At 29.0% G+C, this 18,306-nt stretch overlaps 1 protein-coding gene across 2 annotated transcripts in view; it reads right to left on the reverse strand.

Moving 5' to 3' along the window:
* Nucleotides 1-18,306, reverse strand: part of LOC122859003 (roundabout homolog 1-like) — a 181,273-nt gene that overhangs the window by 81,945 nt on the left and 81,022 nt on the right. For both annotated transcript variants that reach the window (XM_044162313.1, XM_044162314.1), the window contains one exon: nt 10,566-10,874. In XM_044162313.1, coding sequence (XP_044018248.1) covers nt 10,566-10,874 — 309 coding nt within the window. The remainder of the gene's footprint in view (nt 1-10,565; nt 10,875-18,306) is intronic.

The raw sequence follows: 18,306 nt of genomic DNA on the forward strand, positions 1-18,306 counted from the left end.
ACCAGCAGCACCGAAGGCCAGACCGATGACCCCACGAGTGCAGTATGGAAAAAGAGAGATAAATAAATGGAAAAAAAAAAAAAAAATGAAAGCGGAAAAATCGAAGAAAAAAAAAAATATGTATCACTTTGCCAGAGGCTCTCAAGATCTTTAAGGTCTTTCGAGTATGTCCATGTAAATATATGTTTGCATGTATGCATGTGTGTGTGGTTCTTTGAGAACTGCAGTTCATGTAAGAATAAAAATAAAATCGAAAAGAATAAAAAATAAAGATCAACGATAAAGCGTTGGCAAAGCAAAAACGATTGTCGCTCGAGATTTTGCTACCACCAGTTTATTACACCCTCAAACTTCATCGATACTTTAACTTGCATTTGATGCTTCATAAAAATATACTTGATGTATTTTCATTTATTTTTAAATTATACAACAATTTTTTTATCAAATATTTTCAACAATCGTTGACCTATAATTTTTAAACTTTTAACCACAGTAAAATTATAAATTCTTAAAAAATCAGATGATGATAAAAATAAGAAAACTGTTATTATGTAGAAATAAAAAAAGGAATGAAAAAAAATAAATAAATAAAAATACATAGAGTCAAGTTTCCGTTCATGGAGTTGCGACACACAAATGCATAGGCCCAGTGTTCAGGCTACTAGCAGTATCGGTCATCTCGGCGCCATATTTCATGCCCTATCTCTACACTCGGCTACGCCTTTATTGTACATATCTATACCTATATGTGTTTAACTTAGAAATATGTATGTATACACATCAACAGAATGGAATTGTGTTGGAGGGATCCTGGCAATAGGAAGGTGAGAGCATTGTATCGTTTCATCCAGATGACTTCACGATTTGTTCGAGAATGTGACCGCGTAAAAAATCTATTCCCAAGTGGAATCTTTAAAAATTATTTGCTCCCTCTGGCAACACTTTCTTTATGGTTCTTCATCTAGATGGTGTTTCATATAGTATATACAGTGACGCCCATTATTTTTCATCTGATTTATGAAATGCCATCTGCCATCAGTTGGTCATTTCAACTTAAATAATAACTATATATGTATTATCATATGTGGTCGCAAACAAAAATACATAATAGAATGTATAAATATAATTATATTCTTTGACTGTTAAAATATAAAATAAATAAATATTATCTGATTTTATTTATTGATAGATCCAGTATAGATATACATCCAAACAAAGAACATATATGCCCTACGTTTTTTTAATTATTTATCAACAGCATCACTTTTTAAAACTTAATCAATTTAATGCACTAGTATATTTACTTACGAATCTGATTTGTTGATCTTCAGCGCAGTTATTTTTTTTTTTTTTTTTTTAGTTTTATTCGTCGCATTGCTACAGTTTTTTTTTTTTTTTTTTTTTTGGCATCTTTTGCTTTTAACTGATCAGCAAAAATTGATAAAAAAAAAGAAAAAAAGAAAAATTCAGGGTTGTAGGTCTTGCTACGATCGTGTGAACCATTGAAATATATTCAGAGAAGGCAGGACAAAATCCCCCAACAAAATTCAATTTTTTATAAAACAATTATAGGTTTTTCTGGTTCGATGATTTTTAGAATTATTAAGTTAAAATCAGAGCGATAATAATATTAGTAATCCATCCATTTCAAAAAAATGAATTGACGCATAGAAGGACGTCGGAGTTAACTTGATGAAACTTAGAAAAAATAAGAAGCCCTGTGGTCTAGTGGTCAAGGCGTTTGCCCGGAAAGCAAAAGACCCGGGTTCGATTCCCGGCAGGGGAACTTCGTTATTTTTTCTAAGTTTCTGGATTTCAAAATGAATTGACGCATAGAAGGACGTCAGAGTTAACTTGATGAAACTTATAAAAAATAAACCCTGTGGTCATGATGGTCAAGGCGTTTGCCCGGAAACAAAAAGACCGGGTTCGATCCCGGCAAAGACTTCGTTATTTTTCCTAGAAATTTCTCAGTTTTCAAAAATGAATTGACATGAAGGACGTCGAGTTTGCAATGAAACTTAGAAAAACTAAAGAAGCCCTGACGGTCTAGTGGTCAAGGCGTTTGCCGGAAAGCAAAAAGACCCAGGTTCGATTCGGCGGGGAACTTCGTTATTTTCTGAGTTTCTGGTTTTCAAAAAATGAATTGACGCATAGAAGGACGTCGGAGTTAACTGATGAAACTTAGAAAAATAAGAAGCCCTGTGGTCTAGTGGTCAAGCGTTTGCCCGGAAAGCAAAAAGACCGGGTTCGATTCACGGCAGGGGGAACTTCGTTATTTTTCTGAGTTTCTGGTTTTCAAAAAGATGAATTGACGCATAGAAGGACGTCGGAGTTAGCATTGAAACTTAGAAAAAATAATCCTTGTGGTCTACGTGGTCAAGGCATTTTGCCCGGAAAGCAAAATACCAGGTTAGATTCGTAGGGAACTTCGTTATTTTTTGAGTTTCTGGTTTTCAAAAATGAATTGACGCATAGAAAGGACGTCAGGTTAACTTGATGAAACTTAGAAAAATAAAAACCCTGTGGTCTAAAGTGGTCAAGAGCGTTTACCCGGAAAGCAAAAGCCGGGTTCGATTCCGGCGGGAACTTCGTTATTTTTTCTAAGTTTCTGGTTTTTTTCAAAAAAATGAATTGACGCATAGAAGGACGTCGGAGTTAACTTGATGAAACTTAAAAAATAAGCCCTGTGGTCTAGTGGTCAAGGCGTTTGCCCGGAAAGCAAAAGACCCGGGTTCGATTCCCGGCGGGGGAACTTCGTTATTTTTTCTAAGTTTCTGGTTTTTTTCAAAAAAATGTGGAACGCTTCACGATTTTGCGTGCATTTAAAGCATTTTCAGTGTAGATTTTTTTATCACTTTAAAAAGCGTGACTGAAATACTCATTTATATCGATCATCAATGGGATATATATACGAGTAAAAAGTTTGTCTGCAGTCTTTGATGAAGCCGAAATTGGTATGGCCCAAGGGTGCTATACCAATTATTCTGGCATCTCTATTAGTCTTCAGGGCTACCATAGATCTCAAGATAAATGTATTTTGGTTTTATTATTTATTTTTTTTTTAAATTTTTTTTTCAACTTTGAAAGTGAAACGATCAGCAGCCACTGGTCATGTTATCGCTAACAAAAAATCAGATCATCTACTTATTATAATACTAATTTATTTTTTTTTTCAATTTTATATTTTATATGCAGTTTCATGTAAATTCATCTCAATAAATTTCAAATAAAATCTATAATCTATAGTATTCGAATAACCAATTGCACGTGCAGTTTATTTCATGAAATTTGCCAATTTGCTCATCTTTATTTTCTAGCTATTTTGATAGCTTTGAAAGTGTTGGGAAGGTTCGTATTTTTGTTCGTGACTTTGTTGCCTCTCTACTAAAGATTTACCTGACCGTTGCAACCTTTTCAACATTAATGTTGTCCTTTTCTCATCCTGCAGCTATATTCAATTAAGTAAATTATGTACGTCTCAAATCGACCAGACGTTGAAGCGGTGCGCGTACTCGCTACAATGTTATTGCATAAATAAAATAAGGAATATAAAATCGTAAAGATTATAAAGTACCGAAAACAGGAAAAATTAAATAATAAAATATTGATGGTCATTTTTGTCGACTAAACATTTTTTATATTTCAAAAATACTACATATTTTTGAAGATGAGTTTTTAAGATAAATATTGTGGTTTTTGACGATTTTCTTTTTCCACTTTTCACAGCTCATCCGATCGATATTGCACTTTCCTAAGTCACGATTTTGGCCTAGCTTCCGACATCTTCACTCAGCTCTATATATCGTCTTAAAAGAGCGACACTGAGAATAGTTTATGAGCTGACTTTGCCAGGTCACGATCTGAAGCGGTATTGACTCAAGTGCCTCGTAAAAATTGTTTGTATATGTGTATGCTCAGAGATTTAAAGTTATAAAAAGCAACAAACAAACTTGTTGAAAAATGGAACGATATACAACTGAATGCAGAGTATCATGTTACTTGAATTTATTCTGCAGGTATTCATGACTTAATTTACTAAGATTACTCGTGCATATATTTATTATTTTTTTTCATGGCATTATTTATTATCTTTATATCGTGATATTATATCAATAGAATATACATACAAGCCGATATTTGATGTAGGCTCACAAATATAATTGAAGATTGAAGGAATATTAGTCTAACAGTTCCAATATGCATGAGGACTTTGGTATTCTCTAAAATATTCTCTCTATCTATATACCACCCATGGTTTAAATTAACTTATCGATGCCTGCAGGCTCTACGCGTTTCACAACTATGTTTGCCGAATCTTGAAACTTGATGAGATATAAGGATTTAGATACGGTGGCAAAATTCACTTGTAAACTTAATTCCACAGCTATATGCGTATATCGTTTTCTAGCAACTAACTGAGAGAGCTTTAGTGTATAAAATTAAATAGAGAAAAAAATCCATTTTAGATTATCGCAAAAATTATATTTGTTTCATTGAGTATTCCACCTGTAAATTTCTGTATTTGTTTTGCTTACTTTGAGGTAAAAAAAAAGAAATGAAATTGTCATTTCTTATTAGAATATTTTTTTATTTTGTTAGCAACAGGAAATTGCAATAAAAGTTTAAAAGTCGTAATTTTTGTTGCCAACATGTAGCGTATAAAGGTATATATGTAGTTATCGATGTTGTGATACAAAACTTTTTTACATTACAGTGATCGTTGTTGTTGTTTTCTTGAATTTTTTTTTCCTTTTTTTATTTGTCATACCCAATCACGTTGACACGGTACTTTTATTGGGTATTGCCCACAGAGTCAAGAGACAAAATATAAAAGTGCAATAAGGATAGAAATTGGCATTGAAAAAGCGAAAAGATGAGAACTTGTATTTTATTTTTCTCTTTCATGATCGAGCTTTTTACTTGAGAATAAAACTATTGGTTTTCGATAAATAAAAAAAAACAGAGTTGTAAAAACTATAGATATGGTTGTCCGGGTACAACTAAGAGATGTGTCGTTTATGCTGCAGTGTGTGTTGCGTGAAAAGGCAACAGAAGAATAAACGGAAGCCCATATCTATCGAAAGACCTGTAGGTGCCATCAGACAAAAATAAGTTCCAGCTGAAATGGTCGGGATTTTATAAATTCATCTCGTGATTTTTTCCCCATCATAAAATTCATGTCACGATTCAGAAATTTCTTATAACCCATTCTTTTTTATTTTTTTATTTATCTTCATTTTTCAATGTACTAAAAGAGCATATTTTGTTTTATTTTTTAAATTCATAAATATTAATTTTATTAATATTCACTTGTTTACTTAAAAATTTATGATTAATGATTTTTTTAACTCATGCATTTAATGCAACAATACACGAAAGGTATATTTAATAATTTTTTACTGGTGCGGTTGATAAGTTTTAAAATACCACACCTGAACACGTCTCTACAGTTTTGATTACCCTCTCATTCCAAGTATAACTATGTGTGTTTAAATATATATATATTGTCTATACTTATTCGACTGTTTCTGGTCTTTTTCTTTTGCCACGCACATTCAATAAAGCGATCACGTAGAGCTTCCAAACACACACGGTTAGTTTCCCACGCGCTTCATCCGGACGAGATTGTAAAGAGAGGCAACAGCAGAGAGATAAAAAAGAAATAAAAAATAAAAAAAAAAAATACACGCGGCTAGTTAAAATTAAACTCATCATGCATGTTCAACTTTATTGAGCTATTATTTTGATGTGATATCTCGTCTACTGGTTTTTGAAATACCGAAAGGTTTTTTTTTTTATTTTTTTCCTATTTTTTAATTTATATCAAGAGTTTTAATTTTGTAGAAAAAAAAAAAAACCATAAAGCCGAGACATTAAAGAAAAAGGTCTAGAGATATTTTAGATAAAAAACAGAAGGTACGTGCCAAGGTGTGACCGAGGAGACATATAACTTTCTAGTCATGCCTGCGTCTTAATTAGCTGTGATCTTCTACTTGACGTTTTAGATCTTCTTGACCGGAGGCAATGTTTTAGAATGTATTGTTCATGGATCTATCCCTACAGACTATAACTCATTAGCTGATGGAGTTACATTTTGTGCTTTCAAATCTTTACACTGGATTATTTCACTTTGGATATACAAAAGCAAACTTCAGCACTCTCGTTTTATCATTTAACTTCTTTTGTGCACAGTTTCTTTCTCACGCTCTTACGTTTATGTTACTTGACAACTTATATATATATACTTTCTTGTTATTAGCTAATGGATTCTACATTTAGTTTATCCATGATGAAATGAGGTGCTAACATTTTGTGATTTCAATGAAATACTAAAACTATCAAGTTTTCATCTGACTGATCAATAGACATTTCTATATCAGCGAGCAATCAAAGTACAAAAAGTATATACTTCAATGTATACTCAACAAACTAATTGAACAAACTTGAATTCAAACTGTCATGTATAGATATATATTTAAAAGTTGTTATATACATTGAGAAAACTTGGCATATAATAAAAGATGAAGGTTAACTCAAATAGAGTAAATAAGATAAATAAATAAATAAAGTTAAGTAACGGTGACCTATCCTAACAGGAGTGCTCAGTCATCAAACTTATTTAACATACATGACATTTGATTAGCCTAGTAAAGATGCCATGTCAGAATATATATATTTTTTATATCTATAAAATTGAGATATTGAATTAAACTATTATTTTGATTAACGTGCTGATATTAACTGACGAATTACTATAAATTTTATTTATTTATTTTCTTATTACGTTCAGCATCCAGCGATGATTGCTTGTTCAATCATCTCGTCTACATGTTCACCTCGTTGAATAAGATCTCCCCCATGGTTTTTCTCGTCATTCGCATCACAACCATTCATACTACAAAGATTGATTCGTATCAGAATTAAAGATAAATCAATTTAAATACAACTTGATCAAAACTTTCTAATTCGCCAATAACATCTACACAATAATATCACGACTATAGTTTATACAGACATCAATTTTAGAATTAAATTTGCTTAAAAAAAAAAAAACATTGTGTATTTATTATCTTTAAAATAATCAGTAAATTTTTTCAGTAAGATTCTCTCAGCACATCACTTCATACCAACTGTGAGTTTCAAAATGCAATCACCTGAAGGTATCTTAAATTTCATGCTTCTTATTTTTCGATTCACATACGTTGTAGCGAAATTTCATCATAAATTTTGTGACATACGATATAATATGATTGAATCAGATTCACGCAAATCTGCATACGTGTTAAATTTATTTCAAAATATGAGTTTTTCTAGATGGTTCGTTAAATTGAAGGTTTTTTTTTCTTTTAAATATCACGATGGTCAATTTTAACTATACAAAAAAATTTAAAAATATATAAAACAAAAGAAATAAATAAATAAATAAAGCTCGTTACAGGTACTGCAAGAGGTTTATTTTAAGAACAATAGTCTCGCGGCCAGTGTACAGTCAGGTGAGTCCAGAAAATTGTAAAACAATGGCCAGGTACTACTCTACATAGTTACATACGTTCCTATTAAGGCAGCAAGCTGTACGCAATATATATTACAGCTCCAAGTAGAAAAAAGGACTAAAGAAAAAGATAATAAAGAAAACGTAAAATAAAAGAAACATTACTCAAAGAAATCTACAGTTTGCTGCCTGCCTGCCTTTGGTCAGTAGTGTATATCTATATATATGAGTATATGTGAGCAGAGTTTTGTAGAATAATATACAAGGGCAATGGGAGGTTCAATAAATTATACCTCAGAGAAAAGTAAGGTTGGTAATGCTTCTTTGCGTTTAACTTCTTTTTTTTTTCCTTCTGGCACTAATAATTTTTTATCATTTTTCGTTCACTGGAGTTTTTACGGCTTCAGATACTTCAAAAGGATTGAAAAAGTCTCCCGTTTTTAAAATTTTTTTTATTTCTTTCTCACCTCGTTGAATTTTCTTTCCTATATGCGATCGTTTTTTATTTCACTACCCGATCAACCAGCCACTGCATAATGTATTGAGAGAATATGGTAATTTACGAATAAAGTAAAATGGTAAACGAATCGATTTTTCCTGTTTCTTTATTCTAGATATAGTTGGATTTATATTATCCAATTTTTTTTTTTTTTTCGTAAATATTATGTATTTATGCATGTGTTCAATGGAGTAAATGTATGTTTATGTTCTCAATATAACGACAAAAAAAAAACCACTAATATTCCATAACTGTGTTAAAAAAATAAAAATAAAATTTAATGGCTTATTACAAACTTTAAAAAGTTAAATTAAATTGAATATGCAGAATTCAATATGCAAGAAAGTTGAGTTATTCAAATTCAGTAAATTGTATATAAATATGTACTTTTAACAACCATTTGACTAATTAGAAAGTTGAAATTGATTTGACGTCAAAATCAAGCAATTATACAAGGTGGTTTGTTATTTTTTTCTTGGCTTATATGATGACAAAACCACTTGTAAAACTAAAATTAAATGTACTTAAGTTATGAGAAAGTATACAAATATATATATAGTTATTTGATCTATAGTTATATTTTTTTTCTACAAACTTTTTATACCAACTTACTTTTCTCATCACTCTTATCTTATAATTGAAAACAACTTTTATTGACTTTATAAACAAAATAAAATAAAAATATATATAAAAATTAAAAATATATATTTTCAAAACAACAATATATAATAAAAAAAAATAAACAAACAAATAAATAATTTAATGATGTAATGAAATCTCATAAAAGTCATGATAGAAATAATGGTTTTTTGTTAGTAATGAAAATTAAAATACTCCGAGTTTGCTTTCATACAACACACATTAAGTTCAATTTTCCCAAGCTGTATATAGTTGAAAACATAAATCAGAATTATTTCGCTTGCTCTCGATAATATTTTTTGTTTTTTATTTATTTTTTTTTCATTATTGTATGTGTGTGGTATATACCCGATCGTCACATACTCTGTGGTCATTATCGAGAATATATCGCCACCAAATGCTTCCCTCGTACCCAACGATAGATGGAATTTTTAACGATCTATAATCTCAGTCATTATATCCAGTAAATAGTTGGTATTTAAATCAATACAACTCTTTTTTTTTTTTTCAAATAATAAAAGTACAATACTGTAATAAAAAAACAATCAAAGAGTTGAACAAAAAAATGAGCTATAAAAATAAATATTAAAAAACAATTCAAAATAAATAAATAAATAAATACACTGACTGATGACAATAAGGCTTTGTAATTTGTAATGTAACTCAAGGTACATAAAAATTAATTTATAAATAATTAAATTGTTTCCATTTTTTGTTTATTTGAAGACGAGAAAATAAAAAATTCAAACGATAAGAAAAGCTAGCTATTTATATGCAAAAAAAAATATCAATGAAATGTAAAATTAAAGATAAATAAATAAATAAATTTTAATATTAATAAACCGTGAAAGCTCAAGGCATTGAATTTTCGTTTGTACGCATTTACTTTATGAAGTGAAATTACTGTAAATTTTGTAGCGAGTGGTGTCGTGACTCTGACGGATAAGATACCCAAAGGTGTGTGTACACCCGCATTACAGTATATGCAGTTCATACCTATAGATATATAATATATGCCCATATCTACACCATGGTAAATTATATTATACATAAAATCCATTTGGTTATTATCGTTTTAAATATATGCAACGGAATTGTAAACAAGCTGAGTTTACTCACAGTCTCGACATCCATATCGTAATTAATGCTAATTGTACTTGCGACCTTTTACACGTGAATTATACAATTGTAAGATAGCTAATCGGTTAAATTACAATTGTGATAATATACATTTTAGTTTAAATTTTTATGTCGTCGTGGAAATAAACTTACTTGTTTAAATAAAAATAATAAATTTCGATATATTTTATGACCTGATGTCATGCTTGATTGACAATTAATTGTGCGACCAAGTGAACTGAACCCTTTTTCAGCTTCATCAATTTCTAGTCTATCGAATTTTTAATCGTTCAATGATCTTTCTCTCTATTATCAATAACTCAATGAACAATAAAAATCAATCGATAAAATATAATTCTATTCAGTGCTTTGACCTCACAATAAATACAACTTTAGATATAAATCAATTGATATTCACATTTATTCAATGCATTGACTTTGTAAGTTTTAACATTAAAAAAAAATCAGCGATTCAAGATAATTTGCAAGAAAAATATTAGATGCAAATACTTCGAAAAAAATGCTAGTAATACATTATTGATTTGAATTTTTTGTCTTGTCGTTAACTATTTTTGTCAATGTGATCATGGAGGTCTTTGATGACAACAACAATTTGTAACTTTTCTCTCACTTAGTTGCAATAAATGTTGTCTGGCAAGAATTGGATCAGACAGTGTGTGTTTGTGTTTGTGTGTGTGGAATAAATCCACATAGAGATAGAGTCAGTTGCAGGGTTTACAACAAGTTTATTTCCCTCGAGATATTTCACTGAATCAGTGAGTCAAGGAATATTAATGTTATTATTTTTCTTACCTGCTACAGTGAGGGTGGCATTTCTACTTGTAGTATTTCCAGCTTGGTTTGTTGCAACACAATAATAAACACCTCCATCTTGTTCTTTTTTTCCATGCATCACACGTAGAAAAAATAATGATCCAGTTGGTAATAATACACGATGAGATTTTGCATCAAGTGGTGATGTTGTCACTCGTTGGCCATCCTTGAACCATGCAATTGATGGTTCTGGTTTACCTTCTGCTTTGCAATTTAATGTTACCGGTTCATTCTTGGCAACAGTTATATCTGATGGATGTTCTGTTATTTTTGGTGTCCTGAATTGACCTGGAACATTAAAAAAATTAAATTGAAAATTATAATAAAACCAATTTTTTTTCAAGTATAAATTAAATCACTTTAAAATTTTTTATCTATTAAAAATAAATTTAAATCAATTAGGATGTTAATTTGTAATTTTTTATTTTTTTTTAATAGACATCTGTCAGACTAAACTCCCTTGCATGATTACAACCAAATAACAGATCAATTAATTTCAGTCATTTCTCATATTATATTGTTGAGGAAATGCTGAATGCAGGGGCTTTGATAATTTTTCATTTTCATCAGTGTATTTGTGTAAATGCATGTACATGCAATACCAAAGTCTCAACTATACTAGGGGCTTTATTGATTTTACAGTACAGTCCTAATGTTTCACGAACATACTCCTAATGTTCAATGTTCATGCGATCTGCCTTCTACCATCACACACAACTCTAAAAATTCAAATATTTTATTTCTCACTCATTCTCATTATTTTTTGTTTTTTTTGTTTTTTTTTTTTTTTTTTGTTTCAGCTCAATCAAAAGCTGCTAGACACGTAACTGTAAAATTTTGATGAAAAATTATTAAATCCAAACATGGGTGTAAATTTTACGCAAATTTTAAATCATAAAATATCTATTTTTTAGATAAAGAAACAACTGATAACTGTTTTTTGTTTTTTTTTTAATTCTTGTATTTAGATATACATGAGTAAAAATTTTCTTGTACAGCATATAAACTGAACTGTAAAGTTTATTCATCATTGGAATGTTTGTACGCGTGAACACGGTGGTCTTGTAATATTTTTTTTTATTTTTTTTTTTGCAATTGAAACTCGGAGCTTCTCGTGGTTATATTAAAACGGGAAAAATGTAATGAGTATGGATGTATGATAGTCATAGACAAACATAGACAAGGCTTGTGGTTTGGTTCATTTCAACTAGTGAGAACTTGCTCTTGTCGTCTCATGGTTTTTCGGAGGCTTCGTAAAAAACCGCTACATACGTTGAATCAAAAAGACTTTGTAATCATATTTTATTCAGAGATATGCATAAAACATATGCGCGGGGTGTTCGTACATTCGTTCGCGTCCATTTTTATTTGAAAGGGCGGAAGAATATTTTATCATTCGTTGCTTCAGTCTTTTGCTTATATATATATTTTTTCTATTTATTTATTTATTTATTTTTCTTTCGTTGTATATCTCAAGCTGTATAACAACTCAATGTCGTTTTTTTTTATTTAGTCTTACTTCAATATTTATTTTCTTTTACCCTATCCTCTCTTTAAATCTGACACAATCTAGAATATTACGCAGGCGCCACTGTAATACCTTTTTCTCATTCTTATTTCTGCTTTTTTTGTTTTTTCGTTTTATTATTTATTTTTTCTTTTTGTATATTTTTATCTATGCAAGTTTTTCTTTCATTCATTTCTGCACTCACACCTGTACAGTGGCCATTGCCATCATATGCAAATAACTCTTGCACAGACAACGAATGAAAAATAAATTTGCAAGTTGACTTTGTAACGTTTTAAATCTCCTGGTGGCTATATTATATTTTTTTTAAATGAAAAATTCGTGATTTTTTTTATTCTCAATGAAATGGAAGAGATAAAAGTAATATCGTAGTTGGGATTTAAATAAAATGTTGAATAAAGATGAAATAATGAAAAAAAAAAAAAAATGAAAATTAAATATCTAATATAATAACAATAAAAATTTCCTATTACATTTAAAATAAAAAACTGTATATAAATATTTAAAGCAGCATTTTTTTAAACAGTATATAAAACATCAGTTAAAGTGAGATATATTTTCATCAAGTTATCGATGAACACACGTTGGTAATGGTTGAACAAGATGTGTGAAATCCCAGGGCCCCAGGGATCATTAGAGGCAAGAGCGGGAGGAGAAAACAAATTGTAGCTAAAGCATTGGACAGGAGGGCAATTCACCAGTCTCGTGATAAAGACATTAGCGCCCGAGTAATAGCAACGAACAGGAAAAAAATAACAAAGTAAAAATAAAAAAAAAAGATCTATACGTTAAACGTGCGTGCAAAACGCAACACAATTTGTTAGTGGTTCTAGAATGATGATGCTTGGGGGGCAGAGTTGATGAGAAAATGATTAGGCGCATTCGTTAGATATATGAAGAAATGCGTTCAGCTGTTTTGATCCAGCTCGATTCATCGAAATGATAACTTTTACCCTTGATGATAAATTCAACATTTTATCTCTATTAGACACGAGTCTGGCCTTGTTTTTCTCTTTTTTTTAATTCAACTCAATTGTAATATTTTTACAGTGTACAAAAAAAAAAAAAAAAAGAGTAGAAAAAATAAATAAATACATCCATAAAAAATAAAATAGCAATGAATAGAAACAAAGACTTTATCATGATGTTTTTGAATTTGCCTCTGGGAATTACCCCTCAAGGAATTAAATCTTGAAAATAAATAAATTGTTATTGCAATGACATTATGAGAAAGCATATACATAAATCTAACTTTCATTTATTGCATATTACGTCTAATTTTTTTTATAATCGATTTGTTTTGAAAATATTAAAAATTTAATTTTCGATACTATCAGTGAATATATTATTATAAAAGAAATCACGAAAATCATATAATTTAAAAATCAAAGTTGACTAGATTTGATCGTATATGCACTACAAAATTTTATAGCAATGCAATTCATTTTATATCGTTCTATTTAAATGTTATTGGTAATAAATTATTGCCATATAAATATCCGGAGAATCTGTACAGTCAATCGATGGTTATTCGAGTTCAGATATTTATTAAATAACTCAGAAAATTACCGTGGTAAACAGTCATTTAAATCATTGAACAAATATTTCAAAAATATCAACGATATAACCGACAATAAATATTTAAAATCTACTTAAATTGACTACTTAAATTTTGAAATAAATAAAAAAATAAAAACATCTCAGCAGTATTAAAATTTAATGATCTATATAATATTTTTGAAATTTTATTATTATGTCGAGTTGAGGAATAATTTTATTTATTTTTCAACATTTTTATTATATTTACTTTAAGGTTTTAAAAAAATTTTAGAATATTTTAAAACCCTCTTAAAAAAAAAAAGGAAATACAAAATGTGATGACGTGAAAGTTATTTATTTTTTTTTTTTACAAGACTACTCAAAATGTGAATAATACCCGGTGACTGTAAAAAGTACATTGCACTGTAAAATATGTATAAGAGAAATGGAATAAGACGACTGATGAAAAATAGTTAAAATGTAGAGCATTCGAGATGCAATATATGTCCGGATATATTTTTACATTTCCGTTTGTACATACGTACTTCAACATTATTATTGAATGATAGTAAAGAAAAACAAGTTAAAAAAAATGAGCCAGAAAAATAGTAGTCGAAAAATAATAATAGAAAAATAAATGAAAAATAAAAAAATAGTTGTACAAGATGTTTCACGTTCCAGCACGTATAAGAATCCTTTCTCCGTGTCTTCTATGTACGTAAACGCCACTGATCATTCTTCTCACGTATTGAAGCATCCAAATAAACATTGTAAAACACCAGTGACCCAAAAAAATTTTTAAACGCGATTCCAATATTATTTTATATATTTTATATTTATAGTAAATTTTTATATAAATAAAAATACATTTTTTTTTTTTTCATTTCATTTTATGATTTTATTTTAAATACTTGAGATAGATTTTATTTTTTTAATTTTAAATTTGATTGGATCTAAGAATAACTATATAGTAGAAAAATATAAAAAGCACCTTATTCGTCATGGTTTATATATATTTTATGTATCGTTATCATTATTTATTTATTTGCTTTAAATTTAAATAAAATTACCATGCTTTGTTTGTAAATGAAAAACAGAAAGTATTTGACACACAAGAGATTTTCGATACGTCAAATTACATCTTGACATAACGTTCTTTGACTGTCGAAGATAATCAGACTTGTAACTCAAGTAGAATAAATCTGACTTACGTTGAGAGTGACAGTTCAATGATTATTAGCTTGCAAAATGTCGTAAAATTGTCATGATATAAATGCTTTACAATAATACTATTAATTCTACATCAAATGGAATTTTTTTTTTTCTTATTTTTTCTCGAGTTTGCCGTCAATCGAGTCATTTGAAAAATAAAATAAAATGTGTATTTGTATAGCTGTTGGAACAAGTTTTATCGAAGAGTGAAGGGTGAAAAAAAAAAAAAATAGTACGAAGGTAGGGACACTCGGTTGAATCCAGTCGTTTTTAGCTTCGCGGTTATTATTCTCAGGCGCGAAAACCGGACTGAAGGTGAATAAGAAAGACAAGGATAATATTGCCCTGTGGCTTTACACGCGTTTTATTCGTATCCTTGTTTGCGGTTAACTTTGCGGTGGGGAAGACACGATTTACGGTGTTGCTCGTCATCGCATCCACGATCTATCCTTTTATATTCACCGTTCATAAAATACAACAACAACCACAAAAATAGAAAAGAAAAAAAATTAAAGAAAAGAATACAAATTAAAAAATAACATAACATAAAAAATAATGGGACAAGGTAAAAAGAAATTTAGAAAAAAAAATCAATGTGCGTGAAGGTTAGTGGCAATAAAATTCCATGTCACCGAGAAATCGGAGATCACAAGGTGGCACAAAGAAACGTATTCGTAAAATAAAATCGATTGAGCCTCAATTTTTAAAAAAAATATATAATATATTTTTTTTTACACTTAGACTTATCGGGATAAAATTGATTAAACTTTTGATAAAAATTTCTTTAAGATTTAAAAAAGTATTTTAAATTTATTTTATAAATATTGCACTGCAGTGCGTCATTGTGTTTTTTTTTTTTTATTTTTATTTGAACTAATGTTTTGAAAAAAAAAATAAAGCTCTGGTTATTTTTTTGGCTCAACATCAGACATCACATGCCACAAGACTTATATTTATTCGTCGAATAGTGTAGTCAAAAGACAAGAAAAGAAATGAAATGGTCGAACTGGGAGAAAAACGAAATGCTCTTCACGAATTTAAATGTGATGTCTTCGAAAATTCAAGCAAAATAAGGATCGAGTTTGGTTTCTCCCGAGGCACAATAGTATGCCATCTTGTTCAGACACAACTTCCTGGAATCTATCTCAAGGATTGCAGCCAATTTTTATACTGCGATTTTAACCCAACCATACATGGATGCTTCACTGAAATTCCATTGAATTTTGAGCATTAACGATATTAAATAAAAACGTGAAATTTATATAGATATAGTTATTATAATATTGTTTGGTTTCTTTTTTTTTTTTCTTTTTCTTTTCTTTATTCTTTGGATTATACTTTTTAAAACAGTCAAAATACTTGAATACTACTAATCAACGAACGGGGCGTGGAGAATTGAAAATTGCAAGTTTAAAAAAAGAAAAAAAAAAAAAAACATCATATTTCTCAACAAACTAAAAACAGCCCATCAAAATATTTGAAAAAAATTCGAAAAATAAAAAACAACGACAAAATAATAATGATAAAATTAAATGAAAAAAAAAAAATTAATAAAATGAGGGAAGAGAATGATTTTAAAAAAATTATATGAGATGAAAAAGATGAATTGAGAGAAAGAGAAAACACAAGGAAGGGATCTTGCAAGACAGGTTAATCAGGGGTTTGCGCCTTGCGGTGATACGTCACGTTGAAACGACACATCAAGACATCATTTTGCAGTCTCGAGTTATGAAAAAAGAAATGAAATAAATAATAAAAAAAATTATTTGAGGTGTATATATATATTTGGACAACGAAAAGCACATCACACACAGGTCTTCATGGCCAAGTTCATTTAAAATGCTAAAATACGTGGGTGGTATTTACGAGGATCAGCTAGACGTGTGGGAGATTTGTTTATTTTTTTTTATTTTCAAAAATAAAAATTTATAAAAATATATACTGAAGAGAAGATTATCAGAGTTAAAAATTCAAGTAATTTAATATTTTTTTCTTATTAAATAAAGTGGATAAAATTTATTTTAATTCTATCAAATAATATTGAAAATTTATCAGATGTCAAAGAAAAAAAAATACAAAAATAATACTAACAGGATAATAAATTAATTGATATTTAAATTAATAAAATCAGAGTTGATAAACTAGATTGATTTTCCGCCAATTGGATATTGATAAATTCGAAAAAAAAGCAACAACAACAACAAAAAAAAAGAACTGGAGTTGTCGTAGATAAAAAAAGGTAAATGAAATTAACAGACGGGCACGACAGACATGCATACTCGGGCGTCTTACAGTTAAAGTCTTATTAATTAGCAACAGTGTATATAGAGATGGGTCTTGCCTTGAGTATATTGGCTGCAACACATGCACAAATAGCGTATGCACATTCAAGATAATATATGTATCGATATATATATGTTAACAGTACATAAATATATACATCGCAGACGTGACAGTCCGAACGATCCAACTTGAGATATTTAATTAAGCTATCCCGGCTATTTGCGGTCTATTACCATCTCTCTCGTTGTTCAACTACACAAATATAAATCGCTAAAAAATAAATGCATTTATATCGTCTACCTTGATTCCCACGCAAACCATAATAAATCATAAATACTCACGAAAATGTATTTTATATTTACCAAATTAATTTTAAATTATTAGTAGTTTTTTTTTTTTGTTAAAATCCAACAGCTTTTGTATACTAATTATCAATTTATTCAACTTTTTGACGTCAATGAAACTTAAATATGCAATTTGCATTTTATTATTATTATGAAAATTGAGTCATTATTTTTTGTTTTGTTGTTGAAATACTAGAGGAGGGTCAGAAGTTTACAAGCTTTAAAAAGGGATGATATTAATTAATATTATTAAGTACACAATCAACCCTTGAAAATATCATCATCAGAATGATGACAGTAGCTAAATAATATCATTAAAATTTTCATGCCATATTCAACAAAACAAAATAATAAATATTTTTTTTTTCTTCATTTTCAATGGTCATTAGTTTATTTAATTATTTCAATAATAATTATCATTATACTTTCTACAGAAAAAAAAAAAACCATCAATTAAAAATAAACGAGAAAAATTAAATACTTTTAATTTATATTAAAAATGTTGGCGCCATATTTTTACCCCCTGGTAAGCACATTAGTTTATTTTTATTTTTTAACCGTAATAACGTATATGTAGATAAATCTTGTAACTGTGTTATGTTTCTCAGAATAAATAAAATAAAAAAAAAAAATTCATTTAATGTTTTTTAGAATTTTTCATTTTGTGGACAATTTTATAATTATTTGTATTTTTTTTTTTCTATTTCTTCGTCTTGATACCAGAAATTATAACTTGTGGTATCCCGCTAATTGCGACTGCATTAGAAAAGTCTCCTGTGGATGGAATTGCGTGTAAACATGCTAATTACGGTCC

Source organism: Aphidius gifuensis, linkage group LG6, assembly GCF_014905175.1.
Source record: "Aphidius gifuensis isolate YNYX2018 linkage group LG6, ASM1490517v1, whole genome shotgun sequence".
Taxonomy (NCBI): domain Eukaryota; kingdom Metazoa; phylum Arthropoda; class Insecta; order Hymenoptera; family Braconidae; genus Aphidius; species Aphidius gifuensis.